The 17,353-nt window shown below is 35.5% G+C and overlaps 1 protein-coding gene across 1 annotated transcript; it reads right to left on the reverse strand.

The window, feature by feature from the left end:
* Positions 1-8,369: 8,369 nt before the first annotated feature.
* LOC132181830 (S-protein homolog 3-like) lies at positions 8,370-9,254 on the reverse strand. Its single transcript, XM_059595061.1, has 2 exons — positions 9,182-9,254; positions 8,370-8,671 (listed from the first exon to the last, which is right to left on the reverse strand). Exons 1-2 carry the CDS (start codon positions 9,252-9,254, stop codon positions 8,370-8,372), a joined length of 375 nt encoding a protein of 124 aa, XP_059451044.1.
* Positions 9,255-17,353: the final 8,099 nt, after the last annotated feature.

Below are 17,353 nucleotides of genomic sequence, written 5' to 3' on the forward strand. Positions count from 1 at the left end.
AAGCTGAATAAGCAGCAATTGAAGAAACTCAATGAGGTTAATCTTGAAAATGATCAACTTTCTGTCACCTTAACTGATTCTCTTGCTACTCATAATACTTTGATGTCTGAAAATCAAATGCTAATTGCCAAAGTGAAATCCTTAGAGAATGAACTGAATGAATCAAAGAATCATTTAACAAAATTCTCTAGTGAAAAGCTAAATCAAATGCTACATAATCAGAAACATTCGTTTGATAGAACTGGATTGGGTTTTGATAAATCTGCTATTTTATCTACTAATGTTGCTTCTTCTTCAAAGATGATTTTTGTGAAACGAGTGAACAAAGAAGATAGCTTGGCTGAAAAGAAGGTAATTTCTCCTCAAATTTCCAAAGGTGGAAAAGGTAAGGGAACTCTAACTGATTCCTATATGTCTAGTTCTAAGTCGAGAAGTATGCACATGTTAAGGAACCAACCTTCTCAAAGGTTTATTCCTACGTGTCATAACTGTGGTAAGTTTGGACATATTCGTCCTAAGTGTTTTCAGCTTAATAGTCATGGGCCTAAAAGAGAATATTTCCGTTCTAGAAATAGTTATGAGAAATTATTCAACATAATCAGAGACGTAGTAACACGGTTAGATGTCTTGGATAAGAGTCACACAGTTGTCCCTGATGTGAAGAAAGTTTGGGTCAAGAAGATTAATACCATTCACCCATTGAGGGGGAGTGGTAATGGACTCACCTAGATTAGGTGGGCACATAGATCATGCCTAGAAATTGAGCATATTGATATTTGTCTATAGCTGTTCTAGGGCATTTTTGTTTCTTTTTGAATTTTTGTTTGCTTTGTTTTTATTTTCTTTGATTATTTTTTTATTCTTTTAGATTGTTTTAATTGTTGGATACTCAGTTTCTCATGTCTTGTGCTCAAATGAATATTTTACATATGAGTGGGGTCAATATTTCTGCAATTTACATCTATTGCTCCATATGTTTCTGATAAACCTTGTTTTTCTGAAAACTGTTAAAGGAGTAAGAGTCAGTTTTTCTCATGTTCGAAATTGTGCACTTTTTGCCCCCATTAGGTTTAGATTTTTGTTATGTGTTTGGGAATTTGGAGCAAACATTTTGCTTGGAAGATAGGTAGTGTCAGTTCTATCCACTTGACCAACTCGTTAGTTGAACCTAGCTCCTAAAAATTCCAACATTTTCCAAAAAAAAAAAAAAAAAAGGGATAAAGTAAGCTCAAATGACTTAGTTTTGCTTCTGTCTGTCCCTAAAGAAAGAATCAGTGATCAAATCATTGCGGAAATAGATGATTACTAAAGGACATGGTAAAAGCGAATGATTAGTCTCAGGGGGAGTGTATCGGATGAGGGAATCTTGGTCCTAACATTTTAAGGTTTTACTGTGGTTTGAATCAGACTGTTTGTCTTTCATTTACAAAATGTCTGCCTAGATTTCCTTTCCACTGATGCAATCTTATTTAATGGGAGTTTTCACACACTACACATTCACATGAGATTTCTGATTATTGCCTACTTGACTGCATTCACAGAACAAGGTTGTGTCATGCATATGGTACATTTAAGGTGTAAGTGTAGTTTGTTAATCACTCTGGATTGTTAAGATATTCATAAGGGCATGCATGATTTATTGGATATCTATAAAAGTTGTGTTTTCCTTTTTTTTTAAAAAAAAAAAAAAAAAAAAAAAAGGTTTATTGTTTATTTTGTTTTTATATTAAGGGGGAGGATCAATTTTTTTTTGTGTGTTATTTTTTTTCTTTTTCTTTCTCTGTGATTCCATCTTTTCAACTTAAAGGATCAAGACTCACTCACCCAAGGTATGTTTTCTTCCCTTCTTCGTTTCAGTTTTGGTTTCGAATCCAATTCTAGGATGTGAATGTTTTGGGTTTCAAAGTGCCACATTTGTGATTCAAAATTAAGGAAAAGATGCAAAATTAGTTTTTGTGATTTACCTGATTTACAATTAGTTCTATGTAATATAAAAATGAACTCAAATGTCCTTGAGTTATTCCAAAAAAAAAAAAATAGTCCTTATAGTCAAATTTTGTCTACTAATTTACCAGATTCTGTAAGTATGACAATAACTTAAGTCCTTTCGAACAAGTATCACAATTTTATTAGGTCTGACATTTCACGCTATCAAAATCTATTAAGTCAGTAAACAGAATTTGACTGTAAGGACTAAATTGTTTTTTTAATATACCTGAAGGAACTTTGAGTTCATTTTAATACCACGGAGAGTTAATAGCAAAATCAGGTAAACCACAAAGATTAATTTTTCATTTTTACCCAAAATTAATTCGAATAAACTACAAACAAAAAAGAAGACTAAGATACAAATATAATTATTAAAACAATATTTTGGATTTTATTTTTGTTTAAAAGCGATCAAACCCTAGGAAAAGAGCAGCGATGAGAAAGCATAGCAGAGTGGGGAGGGCGAGGGAATTACGACTCCCTCCTCCGCGCCCCCTTTCTCCTTCCCCCTCATTTTTCCTGCCTCTACCATACATCGATCAAGGTGCGTGTGTCACTGGTCCTAGGGATCCCTTCTAGCCTCGCGTAGCTCGCCGGCGGTGGTGCATTGAACGCGTGAGGGTGTGTTGGGTTTTTATTATTGTATTTTTGTTGTTTTTAAAAAAGAATGTATTCTCTCTAGATCTGCTTTTAGTAATGATCTATGGGATGAAGTTTTATTCGTTTTCTCAAGTTTTGTTTTCACGAATCCTTAAGAATAACGGAATTGGTTTCCAGTTGGTCTTTCATTTTCAATTGCTCTTTATTTCACAATTCACTTGATAAACTCTTCATTTTCAATGTCGTTGGCTTGTAATCATGCACGATCAGGTGAGTTTTGATCAGTCCACAAATAGCATAAATCATACTCGTTTCTCTTGGGGTCTAGAAAACATGCACCAGTAGTTCTAATCTTCCAAGTGCAATTCACGCATTCATCACCTCTAGCGTAGTCATAGATATTAAACCAATGACTTTGATTTTTCCACGTAAATCTACAAAAGAATAGTGTAGTACCCCAGAAGTTTGGTGTAAAGTTGAACTCGAAGAAGCCATTTGGTTTCAGTGTGTGGACACCAAGATCATCATTCTTCGATTTACAGGCAAGGGTAAGAGGCAATCCATGGCCTAAATCATTAATAATTTTTACAGTTTTTGGGTGATGTTTCCCAATTCCTGCAGCATTATTAAACTCAATCGCAGACAACGTAAGCCACATTAGTAGAAACACTGCAAATTTACTGAATGAGATCATGGTGTTTTTCTTTTTGGTAAACTATGATGGCTTTATATAAAAAAAATCTGAGTGACTTTTGAATGGTGCCTAGGAACAGTATATATAGTGGTGAAAACTATTGGCGAAAGACCATAAAAAATAAAAAAATAAAAACAAAACAAAACAAAACAAAAACAAAAACAAAAACAAAAACAAAAAAAACTAAAAACTAAAAAAAAAAAAAAAAAACACTTTAGCATAGACTATTTGAAGGAAATATGAACAAATCATGTAGTGAATTCCTAATTTATTTACTAAAAAACGGGGGTGTTAATTAAGTTAGGTTCTATTTACATTTGCTAATAGAACCTAACAAATATGCTCTTTTAAGCATTTTTTGTTTTAATTTATTTTTTCAGACAGCTTTAATTAACCATTTCATTTGGCATTATGTAAAAGCAACACTAGTTTAGGTACGTAATGCCGTTCAAGTTTACTTTGGTCAAATTGTTTCAGTTATAGCTCTAGTATATTATATGATCCGAGAAGGTGAGTGTTATGGTTATTGGTTCCACATAGAAAATATGTCTTATTTAAAAGCCGAAGGGATATATATACACCCCCATTTGGCCAAAACGGACCACTCGACCTCCTGAATTTTTTTCTTCTAAATTTAAAAATTTTATTTTTTTTGCCACTTGAGTTGGCCGAACCACCCTCGATGGCCATAGGGGTGGTTTCGACCACCTCCATTTGGGCATTTGGTGGAGGTTTGGCCAATCCCCATTTTATATTTTTAATTTTCTATTGTAAGTCAAACGTGTCACAATATGAATCATGATTGGTGTTTATATGGCTCATTAGGACTTTTTGTGTTATTCATTTGAAATTTATTCAATGTACAAACTAGATAATTATATTTATCCATTGAATCTTTTTTTCATTTTTTTTTTAACATGTCCGCATAAGAGTGGGGATGGGGATTCGAATAAGTGACCTCCACTTCATTATGCGTGGTCTCAACCGATTGAGTTACCTCTTGGAGACATTTATCCACGAACTGAAGCAAATGTGAAACGGATCTATTTAATTATATCTAGATAGGATATGAGTATAATTAAAACCAAATCATTCATTTAAATACCATATATATGACGTATAATTAGCACAACTTAATCACTATGATACAATTAAATCTACAGCCACATTTGTGATTCAAAATTAAGGAAAAGATGCAAAATTAGTTCTTGTGATTTACCTGATTTACAATTAGTTCTATGTAATATAAAAATGAACTTAAATGTCCTTGAGTTATTCCAAAAAAAAAAAAAAAAAAAATAGTCCTTATAGTCAAATTTTGTCTACTAATTTACCAGATTCCGTTAGTATGACAATAACTTAATTCGAATAAGTATCACAATTTTATTAGGTCTGACATTTCACGCTATCAAAATCTATTAAGTCAGTAAACGGAATTTGACTGTAAGGACTAAATTGTTTTTTTAATATACCTGAAGGAACTTTGAGTTCATTTTAATACCACGGGGAGTTAATAGCAAATCATGTAAACCACAAAGATTAATTTTTTACTTTTACCCAAAATTAATTCGAATAAACTACAAACAAAAAAGAAGAGTAAGATACAAATATAATTATTAAAACAATATTTTGGATTTTATTTTTGTTTAAAAGCGGTCAAACCCTAGGAAAAAAGCAGCGATGAGAAAGCATAGCAGAGTGGGGAGGGCGAGGGAATTACGACTCCCTCCTCCGCGCCCCCTTTCTCCTTCCCCCTCATTTTTCCTTCCTCTACCATAGATCGATCAAGGTGCGTGTGTCAATGGTCCTAGGGGTCCCTTCTAGCCTCGCGTAGCTCGCCGGCGGTGGTGCATGGAACGCGTGAGGGTGTGTTGGGTTTTTATTATTGTATTTTTGTTGTTTTTAAAACCGAATGTATTCTCTCTAGATCTGCTTTTAGTAGTGATCTATGGGATGAAGTTTTATTCGTTTTCTCAGGTTTTGTTTTCACGAATCCTTAAGAATAACAGAATTGGTTTCGAGTCGGTCTTTCGTTTTCTAACGATTCTTTTCCATAGAGCAAGACAGAGACTAATGACGGAGGAGTTATCTAGCATAAAGAAGAATTGTCACTATAGTGGAGGGAGCGAAGGGGATTGAGATTGATAAAGCACTAGTAGCGGAGATATAAACGTGATTCCATCGAAATTTTGAAACAATTGGATCAAATAATAATAATTTTCTATAAGAGAAATATGAATGACTTTCAATTGCTCTTTATTTCACAATTCACTTGATCAACTCTTCATTTTGAATGTCGTTGGCTTGTAATCATGCACGATCAGGTGAGTTTTGATCTGTCCACAAATAGCATAAATCATACTCGTTTTTATTGGGGTCTAGAAAACATGCACCAGTAGTTCTAATCTTCCACGTGCAATTCACGCATTCATCACCTCTAGCGTAGTCATAGATATTAAACCAATGACTTTGATTTTTCCACGTAAATCTACAAAAGAATAGTGTAGTCCCCCAGAAGTTTGGTGTAAAGTTGAACTCGAAGAAGCCATTTGGTTTCAGTGTGTGGACACCAAGATCATCATTCTTCGATTTACAGGCAAGGGTAAGAGGCAATCCATGGCCTAAATCATTAATGATTTTTACAGTTTTTGGGTGATGTTTCCCAATTCCTGCAGCATTATTAAACTCAATCGCAGACAACGTAAGCCACATTAGTAGAAACACTGCAAATTTACTGAATGAGATCATGGTGTTTTTCTTTTTGGTAAACTATGCTGGCTTTATATAAAAAAAAATCTAAGTGACTTTTGAATGGTGCCTAGGAACAGTATATATAGTGGTGAAAACTATTGGCGAAAGACCATAAAAAATAAAAATAAAAATAAAAAAAAAAACAAAACAAAACAAAACAAAACAAAACAAAAACAAAAACAAAAACAAAAACAAAAACAAAACAACAAAAAAAAAAACACTTTAACATATACTATTTTCAAGAAATATGAACAAATCACGTAGTGAATTCCTAATTTATTTACTAAAAAACAAGGGTGTTAATTAAGTTAGGTTCTATTTACATTTGCTAATAGAACCTAACAAATATGCTCTTTTAAGCATTTTTTGTTTTAATTTGTTTTTTCAGACAGCTTTAATTAACCGTTTGATTTGGCATTATGTAAAAACAACACTACTTTAGGTACGTAATGCCATTCAAGTTTACTTTGGTCAAATTGTTTCAGTTATAGCTCTAGTATATTATATGGTCCGAGGTGGTGAGTGTTATGGTTATTGGTTCAACAAAGAAAATATGTCTTATTTAAAAGCCGTAGGGATATATACACCCCCATTTGGCCAAAACAGACCACTCGACGTCCTGAATTTTTTTCTTCTAAATTTAAAAATTTTATTTTTTTTGCCACTTGAGTTGGCCGAACCACCCTCAATGGCCATAGGGGTGGTTCGGCCGCCCCCAAATATGCTCAGATGGCCAAGGGTGGTTTCGACAACCTCCATTTGGGCATTTGGTGGAGGTTTGGCCAATCCCCATTTTATATTTTTATTTCTAGTTTTTTGATATATTTTTACTTTTCTATTGTAAGTCAAACGTGTCACAATATGAATCATGATTGGTGTTTATGTGGCTCATTAGGATTTTTTGTTTTATTCGTTTGAAAGTTATTCAATGTTCAAACTAGGTAATTTTATTTATCCTTTGAATCTTTTTTTCTTTTTCTTTTTTTGACATGTCCGCTTAAGAGTGGGGAGGGGGATTCAAACTAGTGACTTCCACTTCATTGTGGCTGGTCTCAACCGATTGAGTTACCTCTTGGGGACATTTATCCACTAACTTAAGCAAATGTGAAACAGATCTATTTAATTATATCTAGATAGGATATGAGTATAATTAAAACCAAATCATTCATTTCAATATCATATATATGACGTATAATTAGCTCAACTTAATCACTATGATGCCATTAAATCTACAGCCACATTTGTGATTCAAAATTAAGGAAAAGATACAAAATTTGTTCTTGTGGTTTACCTGATTTACAATAGGTCTATGTAAAATAAAAATTAGTCCATATAGTCAAATTTTGTCTATGAAGTTAACAGATTCCGTTAGTGTGACACTAACTTAAATCGAACAAGTATCACAATTTTATTAGCTCTGATGTTTCACGCTATCAAAATCTGTTAAATCAGTGAACATAATTTGACTGTAAGGACTAAATTTTTTTTTTGATATACCTGAAGAAACTTTGAGTTCATTTTAATACCATGGGGAGTTAATAGCAAATTAGGTAAACCACAAAGATTAATTTTTCATTTTTACCCAAAATTAATTAGAATAAACTACAAACAAAAAAGAAGAGTAAGATACAAATATAATTATTAAAACAATTTTTTGGATTTTATTTTTGTTTAAAAGCGGTCAAACCCTAGGAAAAGAGCAGCGATGAGAAAGCATAGCAGAATGGGGAGTACGAGGGAATTACGACTCCCTCCTCTGCGCCCCCTTTCTCCTTCCCCCTCATTTTTCCTGCCTCTATCATAGATCGATCCAGGTGCATGTGTCAGTGGTCCTAGGGGTGCTTTCTAGCCTCGTGTAGCTAGCCGGCGGTGGTGTGTGGAACGCGTGAGAGTGTGTTGGGTTTTTATTATTGTATTTTTGTTGTTTTTAAATAAGAATATATTCTCTTTAGATCTACTTTTAGTAGTGATCTATGGGGTGAAGTTTTATTCGTTTTCTCAGGTTTTGTTTTCACGAATCCTTAAGAATAAAGAAATTGGTTTCCAGTCGGTCTTTTTTTTTCTTATGGTTCTTTTTCTAAGAGCAAGACGTAGACTAATGACGGAGGAGTTATCTGGCATAAAGAAGAATTGTCACTATAGTGAAGGCAGCGAAGGGGATTGAGATTGATAAAGCACTAGTAGCAGAGATATAAATGTGATTCCATCGAAATTTTGAAACAATTGGATCAAATAATAATAATTTTCTATAAGAGAAATATGAATGACTTTCAATTGCTCTTTATTTCACAATTCACTTGATAAACTCTTCGTTTTGAATGTCGTTGGCTTGTAATCATGCACGATCAGGTGAGCTTTCACCAGTAGTTCTAATCTTCCAAGTGCAATTCACGCATTCATCACCTCTAGCGTTGTCATAGATATTAAACCAATGGCTTTGATTTTTCCACGTAAATCTACAAAAGAATAGTGTAGTCCCCCAGAAGTTTGGTGTAAAGTTGAACTTGAAGAAGCCATTTGGTTTTAGAGTGTGGACACCAAGATCATAGTTCTTTGATTTACAGGCAAGGGTAAGAGGCAATCCATGGCCTAAATCATTAATGATTTTTACAGTTTTTGGGTGATGTTTCCCAATTCCTGCACCAATATTAAACTCAATCACAGACAACGTAAGCCACATTAGTAGAAACATTGCAAGTTTACTGAATGAGATCATGGTGTTTTTGTTTTTGGTAAACTGTGCTGGCTTTATAAAAAAAAAAAAAAAAAAAAAAAAATTGAGTGACTGTCAAATGGTGTCTAGGAATTGTATATATAGTGGTGAATGATTACAAACCATTATTTAGCCAATTTTCTGTAATTACACCAAAAAAAAATTATAATTACGAACAAGCACGAAGTAATAACTATTTCTTAACCCCAGATTAGCCAAATTCAAATACCTTTTTACAGTCATACATAGCACACCCATAGGATGTTATAATTGGGCTTGTAAGGCCACACCTACACTGCACAGGTTTCATATCCTCTTTGGCGGATGATATTATAGATGCCGACGACATTGACTGTTCATTCTATAGTGAAACCCAGAATTATTAGAAGTAATCACAGTTCCCTGATGGGTTTAACTAAGTAAAATTCACAAACCTTTTTTCATCTTCCCATTGTAGAATTCGCTTTCATTGTCTCCTTCCCTGAAATCTTTCTTCCTCCTATTCATCTTATAATATGAACCTAACAATATATAACTGACATGTGAGAGAATAATCAAGCTTACAAAAGAAAAATAAAATCAAGCTTGCCAAAAAATTATTCTCACTTCAATTTGTAATCTAAACAATACTGGAAAAAAAAATGTACATGGATTACAAAAGATAATCACATTGTTTAAAATGTGATTCCCCTACAGAAATAGTACTACTCAATTTGTAATCTAAACAATACTAAGTTATTAGTGTAGTAGCTAGAGATGGTATATGAGCATTGGCGGCTCCCTACCAACACGCAAATATGCAGTGTAATCAAACATGCAATAAGAAGAAATTAGCCTTAACATCCAACCACGTATATAATACTGCTCAATTGTAGAATGATGAAACTGGCATAAACTATGCACAAACAATTCCTATTTTCATGTCCTCGGCAATCCACCATTTGAGTAGAGAAGCAAAAAAAATAAAATAAATAGTTATACAGATGAAAAAATCCCCCTTCATCAGCTTGTCAATGCACATGAAAAACCACTATATCGTTCCAGGACCACAACCAAGGTGGACCACACCCACTGCCAATCAACAATAATGTTGGCTCAAAAGTGCAATAAATTATACACAATATTCCAATACAAGCTCTCAAAGGTGTATATGGTAATCCGACACTTGTTCGACAAAAAAGCTTGGGGATGGGGTTTCGACTAAAAGCTTCCAATACAACAAAAATATTCAAAAAACTACTATAAAAGGCTTCCATTTCTTTCAATCAACAAAACCCACAAACAAATTCCGGAAAATACCTTCGTCGAAACAAGATTTTTTTTATTCAAAATCTTGTGATTTGATGGAACCCTTGCCGGAAAAGTGACGCCGGACTGAGTGATTTAACCCGTGGGTATTGTCGCCGGTGGGCTCTGTCGTTGGTGGGTTCTGTAGCCGGTGGTTCTGTCGTCGGTGGGTTCTGCGTCAGTGGGTTTGGCGCTTGACATGTATCGGCTTCTCTAGATTTTACCATATGCAAGTGATGGGTTTCAAAAAATAATCCCTCAAGTTTAAGCCAAACTCACCATTTTGTATGGTCCAAAACGGTGAGTTTTATATCCTACGTGTCCAATGTGAACACGTAAGATACAAAAATTCGACTGAGGTGGACTTAAGTGAAACGGTTTGTTTAACTCAAAATAACGGCAATTAACAAAAATTGACGGTAGGGAGTTTCTTGTAGTTTCGATTGACCCAAGGACTAAATTTCTGAAAGAAAATACCTAGGGAGTTTTTATGAAGGCGCGTTGACCTAAGAAGTTTATATATAAATTCCCTTTTATTTAATTAAAACATGGGTTAGAGAATTAATTAATAATGCAATTTTGGCTTGGTTAAAACCAAGAGGCCCAAGAGGCATGTGTTAATTAAACAAAGTTGGGCTTGGATAAAACCAAGAAGCCCAAAAAGATAAGCATTGGACATAAAGAAGAAGTGCCTGGGATTTAATCCTAGACCCAGTCCCTAGGCAGGGGAACGCATAGCCCAAGGAGAATCTCTCCCAAGCCCATATGTTAACTTAAGTAGAGGGGAGCTAGGGTTTTATCTCCCTAGTCGTCCCTCTCTCCTAGTATGACTAGGATTCTACCTATCTGCTCCTTGTCCCACATTGCTAAGATCTAAAACTCTACCCCCTACTAAGCCTATAAAAGGAGAAAAGCCTAGAGCTTTCAAATCTTTCCATCCTATTCTATCATAGCAAGTTCTGCTTGATATATAATTTTTAGTACTTTGAATATTATAAGTTCTTGTGTTAACTCACGAAGAACAAAAGTTTAAGATTTGAAGACCTAAGCGAGAGTCCACACTCTCTTGATTACATCAGTCATTGGTGAGAAGACCTAGAGGTCTCAATATTGATTGAGAGGAACTTGTTGGCCGTTGATCTTCAAGTAAGTAATTGTTTCTTGCTATTTATTGAAATAGCATCTACTCTTCATCTGTTGTTCATAATGTTTTCCTAGCTTAGGAATATGTTTATTTTTCCCTGCACAAATTTTTGATTTGCATACATATTGCCAACACAAACATGCATATTTTGCAACTCTCATGAAATACATTTTGAAACTACTATGAACTCTCTTTTGTGAAAATGTATGTTGGTTAATAAGATAATGATGAGACTTGTAAAAGCATGCATGTAAAATACAGACAAGACTAATTGTATCATATGACATGGTACACCGGTACGTGCGGGATAATGGCCATGGGCTTACTATATAGGTCAACTTTTATGGTCAAATGTGTGCGTGTGTGGGCCTTGGATCCAAGTGGTTTTCGTGACCGGCGCAGCCATTGCCAAATGGTTGGTCATTACAAGATGTACATCACTAATAGTGTGGACCACCCGAGGTTGGACTGGTCGGGCTGCTAGTGGTGGACGATAGCATACAATGAACGGGGCACCAGCATTGTATTACAAGTCCCTCAGGATAGAGCCCAACCCTACTGAGAATGGATAATATCTCGAGTCGACCATACTGTTGAACTGTGACATGATTCTCATATTAAAGCATATATTATATTTATATTGCATACATGATAAACTGTCACCTCATAATGCTGCATGTGCTTTATAAACAACTGAGTTCACCATTTAATGACGAGTACGCCATGTGCATTTATACTCACTAAGTTGTCAGACTTACCCTTGTATTCTTTCTCTTTTTTCTCTATCTGTACAACTATGTTGTTATATGTAGTTTAGCAGAAGATGGATAGCATGAAGCATTCGGTTATTGTGGTGGATTCGATTCAAGAAATGCTTCAGGACTTATTGCGAGATTAGGCGGGTGCTTATGCTAACTAGTACTTTTGGGTTATGTTGTAGACTTAAGAGCTTTTATGCATGCTTGCATAATAAGGTATAGCATGGATCCCTTCCAAAAATGACTTGTATAGTGTGATTTCAGCTATTTTGATGATCCTTGGTAGATGCTCTGATTGTAATGATTAATGTTTATAGAATCTTGATGTTTCCTCTACTTAGTATCCTTTCTTTTCGAGGAATAGAGATTACCAAGTCTTGTTCCTCGCGGAATAAGGCTTGGAGATGAACAGTGGAGTTAATTACTAGTTAACTAATTTTCGGGGTGTTACAAGAGGGAATGCTTGGAACTTAAACCCTACGAACTGCAATAGTGAGGGTGTAAATTCGAGGATGAATTCTCTCCAACCTAGGGAGGATGATGTAGACCGAAAAGCTAAAGACTCCATAAAGAAGAGCGATGATTCATACCTGATGAGTCCTACTAGAAAGGCCATGTCCAGAGTTTCAAACCTCGGATTGGAGCAAACATTATGACGTTGGAAATCTAATTCAAAGTTCTACAAAGTCATGTTTCACGAGAGTTTGCTAATTTTGATGTTTACTAGGTCAAAAGAGCCTCCATTCACAGGTCGTTCGCAAGCCATCCGAACGTGCCTCTTTCGGAAGCCACTATAGTAAAACCTGAGACGTCCATTCGCATCCCATTTGCAAGCCGTCCGGGCTGCCCTATGTAATGTTTCAATTTTTACTTGTTTTACGTACTTTAATTTCAGTTATTTGGGTGACCGTCCGAACGGGGGTATGTTCCATCCGGACGGGCATCGTAGAAGTTCTATTCCGACTCTATTTCGTATTAATTTTAGGTTTAGGGTTTGGGGGCCTATAAATACATGTTTTATAGACCCTAGAACGCAGTTGTTGTTTATGATTGAGTTTTGTTCAATAAGAAGCCTCAGAGTTGAGCGTTCTTTTGTTTTTTCGTCAAAACCTTAAGAGTATCTAGCGTTTTAGAGAAGATTTCTTAGATCCTTTGATAGAATCAAGATCTAGAAATACTTATCCGTTCTTTATTGTTGTTATTCACTGCAGCCCACTAAGTCATGCTGCATCGAAAAATCTAAAAGATAGGTATGACAGACAAACACCAAAACCACTCAAGCAAAACTCAAACTATAACATCAAGAAAGCATCCAAAATATGCAGCAAGCAACTTAGAGACAGATTAAAAAAGTATCAATTTCTGCCACAAAACCATGCATAAAAGGTTTAGACAGCAAGCTATTGTCTATGAAAACTTAATTAACTAACCAAATAAAACTCCATTGTATATATTGTAAAGAAAATGATAACCTATCATATAGAAGTCAATCATAAAGTTGATGAAGCAAATCATTAATCATAAGACAATGACTAAAGAAGTAGCTAAAGATTACCTACACACAACCAAACAGAAATACTCTAAAGGAATCCAAGATCAAAGACTGCAAAAATAGAGAGATAGTTAGAGGGTCCTTTGATCCTCTAGTTAGCACGGTGTTTTTGGAAAATATTTAATTGAATGTGTGTTTTTCCGCGTGTATTTTGTCCATTTATATAGACAGTGCTTTGAATCAAGACAAATCCTTTTGTCCCACAGATTCTGGGCATCATGTGGATGTCTCTAAAATGTGACTGAAAACCACGTATCAATGGGAGGTGCCCTCCGTACTCTTTGGGTGTAGCCTTAGAGGGGCTCGGGATAGGGTTGGAATGATACAACGTACGCTTTTTCTGACACTCAGTAGGTATAGTGATAGTGATCGGAAGGCAATAGGCCCCCACTTGCTGGCATTCTGACTAATAAGATCAGAAGTAGTGTGATCAAACTACCATGCTTTAGGGATTATTCACAGATACACATTAATTGCAAGTCCAATCACGAACAATGCATGAAAGACTCAACGAAGATATCTCACGAACAACTCAACGAAAAATTGTATTCCATCTTTAATCATTTGAAGTTTCAAATATCCTGTCCTTGAGTAATTGATGATCGGAGATATCTCATGATTATCAATCGTAGTTGGTCTTGCCTAACCGGCCCTAGATATACTAAGAAATGGGTTGGGCCCATATTGTTAGCCTGATTCCCAATAGTTACCCCCTAAATCCCCTGGCTGACGTATTGAAGGAAGCCAGTTGGGATTTAATTATTTTAAGGGCAGCGTTCATACCTTCCTATTCTGCTTTTGATATTCGGTGAACTATTTTCAATTGCGAGCAGATCTCGCCATGCGTTCAGAGATGTCTCTCCAACTTCAGAGGGTTTTTCACAATTACGGAGTTCTCCTTTAAGTGTTGATTCGGCTAGCTTTCTTCTGGCAACATTTCATGCTTTAGTTTTTCTTTTCGTCGTGTCTTCTCTCTCATTCTTCTTCCTAATTTCTCATTCATAGCTTTCCCAAGGGTTGCCTTTGGAACATTGGACTTTTAACCCTTCGATGACCTCAACATTCTTGAGAGAGAGCATTCAAACTTTTCTATATCATGAATTGAACCATTTGTTTCTCCATTTCGGTCGTGTTTTGTTCTCGTATATCCCGATCACTTTCTCACCAAGTAGCTAAACCTTTTGTGTTAGATGCCACCTACTCCATGGTTGTCTTGGATGCTCTTCCCAAGCCCTCACTTTGCTATCTCATAAATCGAACCTGTAATACCTTGAAAATAAATTAGGGTTAAGTACACTCTGATTATGATACTCGGGTTGGTTCTCATTTGGTAAAGTGTAAGACCTTGGACTTTTAAGAATTTACTGTTGCACCAAACGTTCAACGGAGGTACCGATCCTTGTAGTACTGAAGATTTAGCTTATACATGGTAACAACCAATGATTATGGGATCAATTACAGTGTGAAGGTTAAGGAATAATTCCTAAAAGACTAGAAAGCATTAGAAACACTTCATAAGATGGAAATATTATATTTTATAATCCCAAGAAGACACTTAAGAATATTAGAATAGATACCATGACGTTCGTCTTGGAAAGAACTTTCCGTAATCGGGTTTCACACGCAATTCCGAGACCCGTAGTAAAAGTTATGCTTGTTTTACTGAACACTGCGCAGTCGTTCAATTGCTGAAATGTCAATTGCAAACGTTCATAAGTGTTGACCAAACTTTCCCTGCTGGTTCTAGCCGAACATTAGCTGGCTTTGGCTGAACGTTCACTGTTCCTAACTGAAAATTCACTGAGAGAGTGTTAGGAAGGTACAGAGTCTACAGACAGGCTTTTCAGGCGTAAGTCCAAAAGTACACCGAATGTTAGTTGGAGGACCACCCGAACATTTGCTGACCAATTTTTGGACCGCTGGATATTGACCAAACGCCTGACAAAAGCTATGCATAGTACCCGAACGTTCGCCCAATAGTACCGAATGTTTGCTACTTTGCAAAATTGTCACAACAACGCCACAACTTTTCCTACCCTATAAATACCCCTCCCTACTCAATCCTTAAGCTTCATTCTACCCATGTTTCCCTCTAGAACCTCTGCTTGAGTGATTTTGTAAGTTGTGAAAGTTCTTGAAGGAGAATGAGAGATTTCTTAGAGGTTTTGCTTCAAGGGGATAATATTCTAAGCTCAGCTTGTTCCTCACTTAGTTGTTATGTTGTTTAAGTACTCTTCATAGTTAGCTTAGTTGGTAGTTTTGAGCTTTTAGTCATGTTGTTGGCCTTCATCTTGGTTTAAGCAAGGGTTAGCGTTTCATTCTTATTGGAAGTATTTCGTTATACATGGAGATGTTATTTTGGGCTAGGAATAGGGGTGTCAAAAATTACCGGGGAACCGAAACCAGAACCAAGAAACTGGGGAGCCGGTTCCGGTTCTGGTTCCGGTTGCAAAAAAATAAAAAACTGGGACCCCGGTTCCAGTTCCGGTCCCGGTTTTGGGCACCCAGCAAAAACCGGGAAACCGGAATTGGGTGCATTTATATATAATAATAATTTTTTTAATATTTTATATTATATATATATATATATATATATATATATTAAATTAATATACAAAAGAGCCAATGCCTCTATAATAGTGATTTTTCTTTGATGGCGCCAAATTATTATTTTGCCCTTTGGTATTAAGCTCACCCAGTTTAATTAGTAAGGAAATAATGAATTTGATTTGAGGTTATTTTGTCTTTTAATACACAAAGGTAAGGAAATAATAAATTTGAATTAGTTTGACCGGGTTTTTGGGTATTTCACCTCACTTACTTTTTGTATGATGTTGTAGATTTACGGTTAGGCCTTATTATTTCTTTGCAAAGTTAAATTAAGAGGGTTATTTGTGTCTTCTCATCATTTCTATTTTCCTTCCTTTTTTTCTTTTTCTTTTTTTCTTCCTTTTCATCCTCCGAGAGCCTCCTCTCTCTCCTCATTTTTTCTTTTCCATTTTCTTCTCTTCTCCCTCTTCTTTTCATTTTTTTGAAATGAAACCTTATGATTTTTTCATGAGGGTTTCAAAAAAAAAAAAAACAATTTTTTTAAAAAAGGGGTTACCAGACAGGGTAAAAACCAGAACCGGCTGGTAACCGACACCCGGTTCCCGGTTCCAGTTTCCCAAATCCAAGAACCGGGGTACCCCGGTTCCGGTCCCAGTTTTGGCCAAAAATCGGAAAACCGGACCGGGTTGACACCCCTAGCTAGGAATATGTTAGGAACCTTATTGTAACCTTAGAACTTGCTTAGGAGTGATTAGAAGGCTAATGGGTTTCTGGGAGAACGTTCGCACTTTCTGGCCGAATGTTCGATTTCGAGCTCAAACATTCGCTAGGTTGGCAAAATGTTCAGGCAGAAACTTAAATTGGACGTTTTTAGGTTTATGACTCGTTTTAGCTTGAGTATAAAACTAATTATAGGTCTTTTCTCAGTATTCCAGGTTATGGAGCCTCAAGGGGATTTTCTAGAGGAGCCCTACGACTCAGGTGAGTACAAACTCACATGAATACTTGTTGTTACTTCCCCGCATTACACATATATATATATATATATATATATATATATATATATATCAAACATGCATATTTAAAACTCTCATGAAATACATTTTAGACTACTGTGAACTCTCTTTTGTGAAAACGTATGTGGATTAACAAGATAATGATGAGACTTATAAAAGCATGCATGTAATATTTTGGGTAGACTATACAATTTGAACTATGACATGGTTCTCATATTACAGCATATATTATATCTATTTTGCATCCATGATAAATTGCCACCACATAATGCTGCATGTGTTCTATAAACAACAGAAGT

Source organism: Corylus avellana, chromosome ca5 (assembly GCF_901000735.1).
Source record: "Corylus avellana chromosome ca5, CavTom2PMs-1.0".
NCBI classification, from domain to species: Eukaryota; Viridiplantae; Streptophyta; class Magnoliopsida; order Fagales; family Betulaceae; genus Corylus; species Corylus avellana.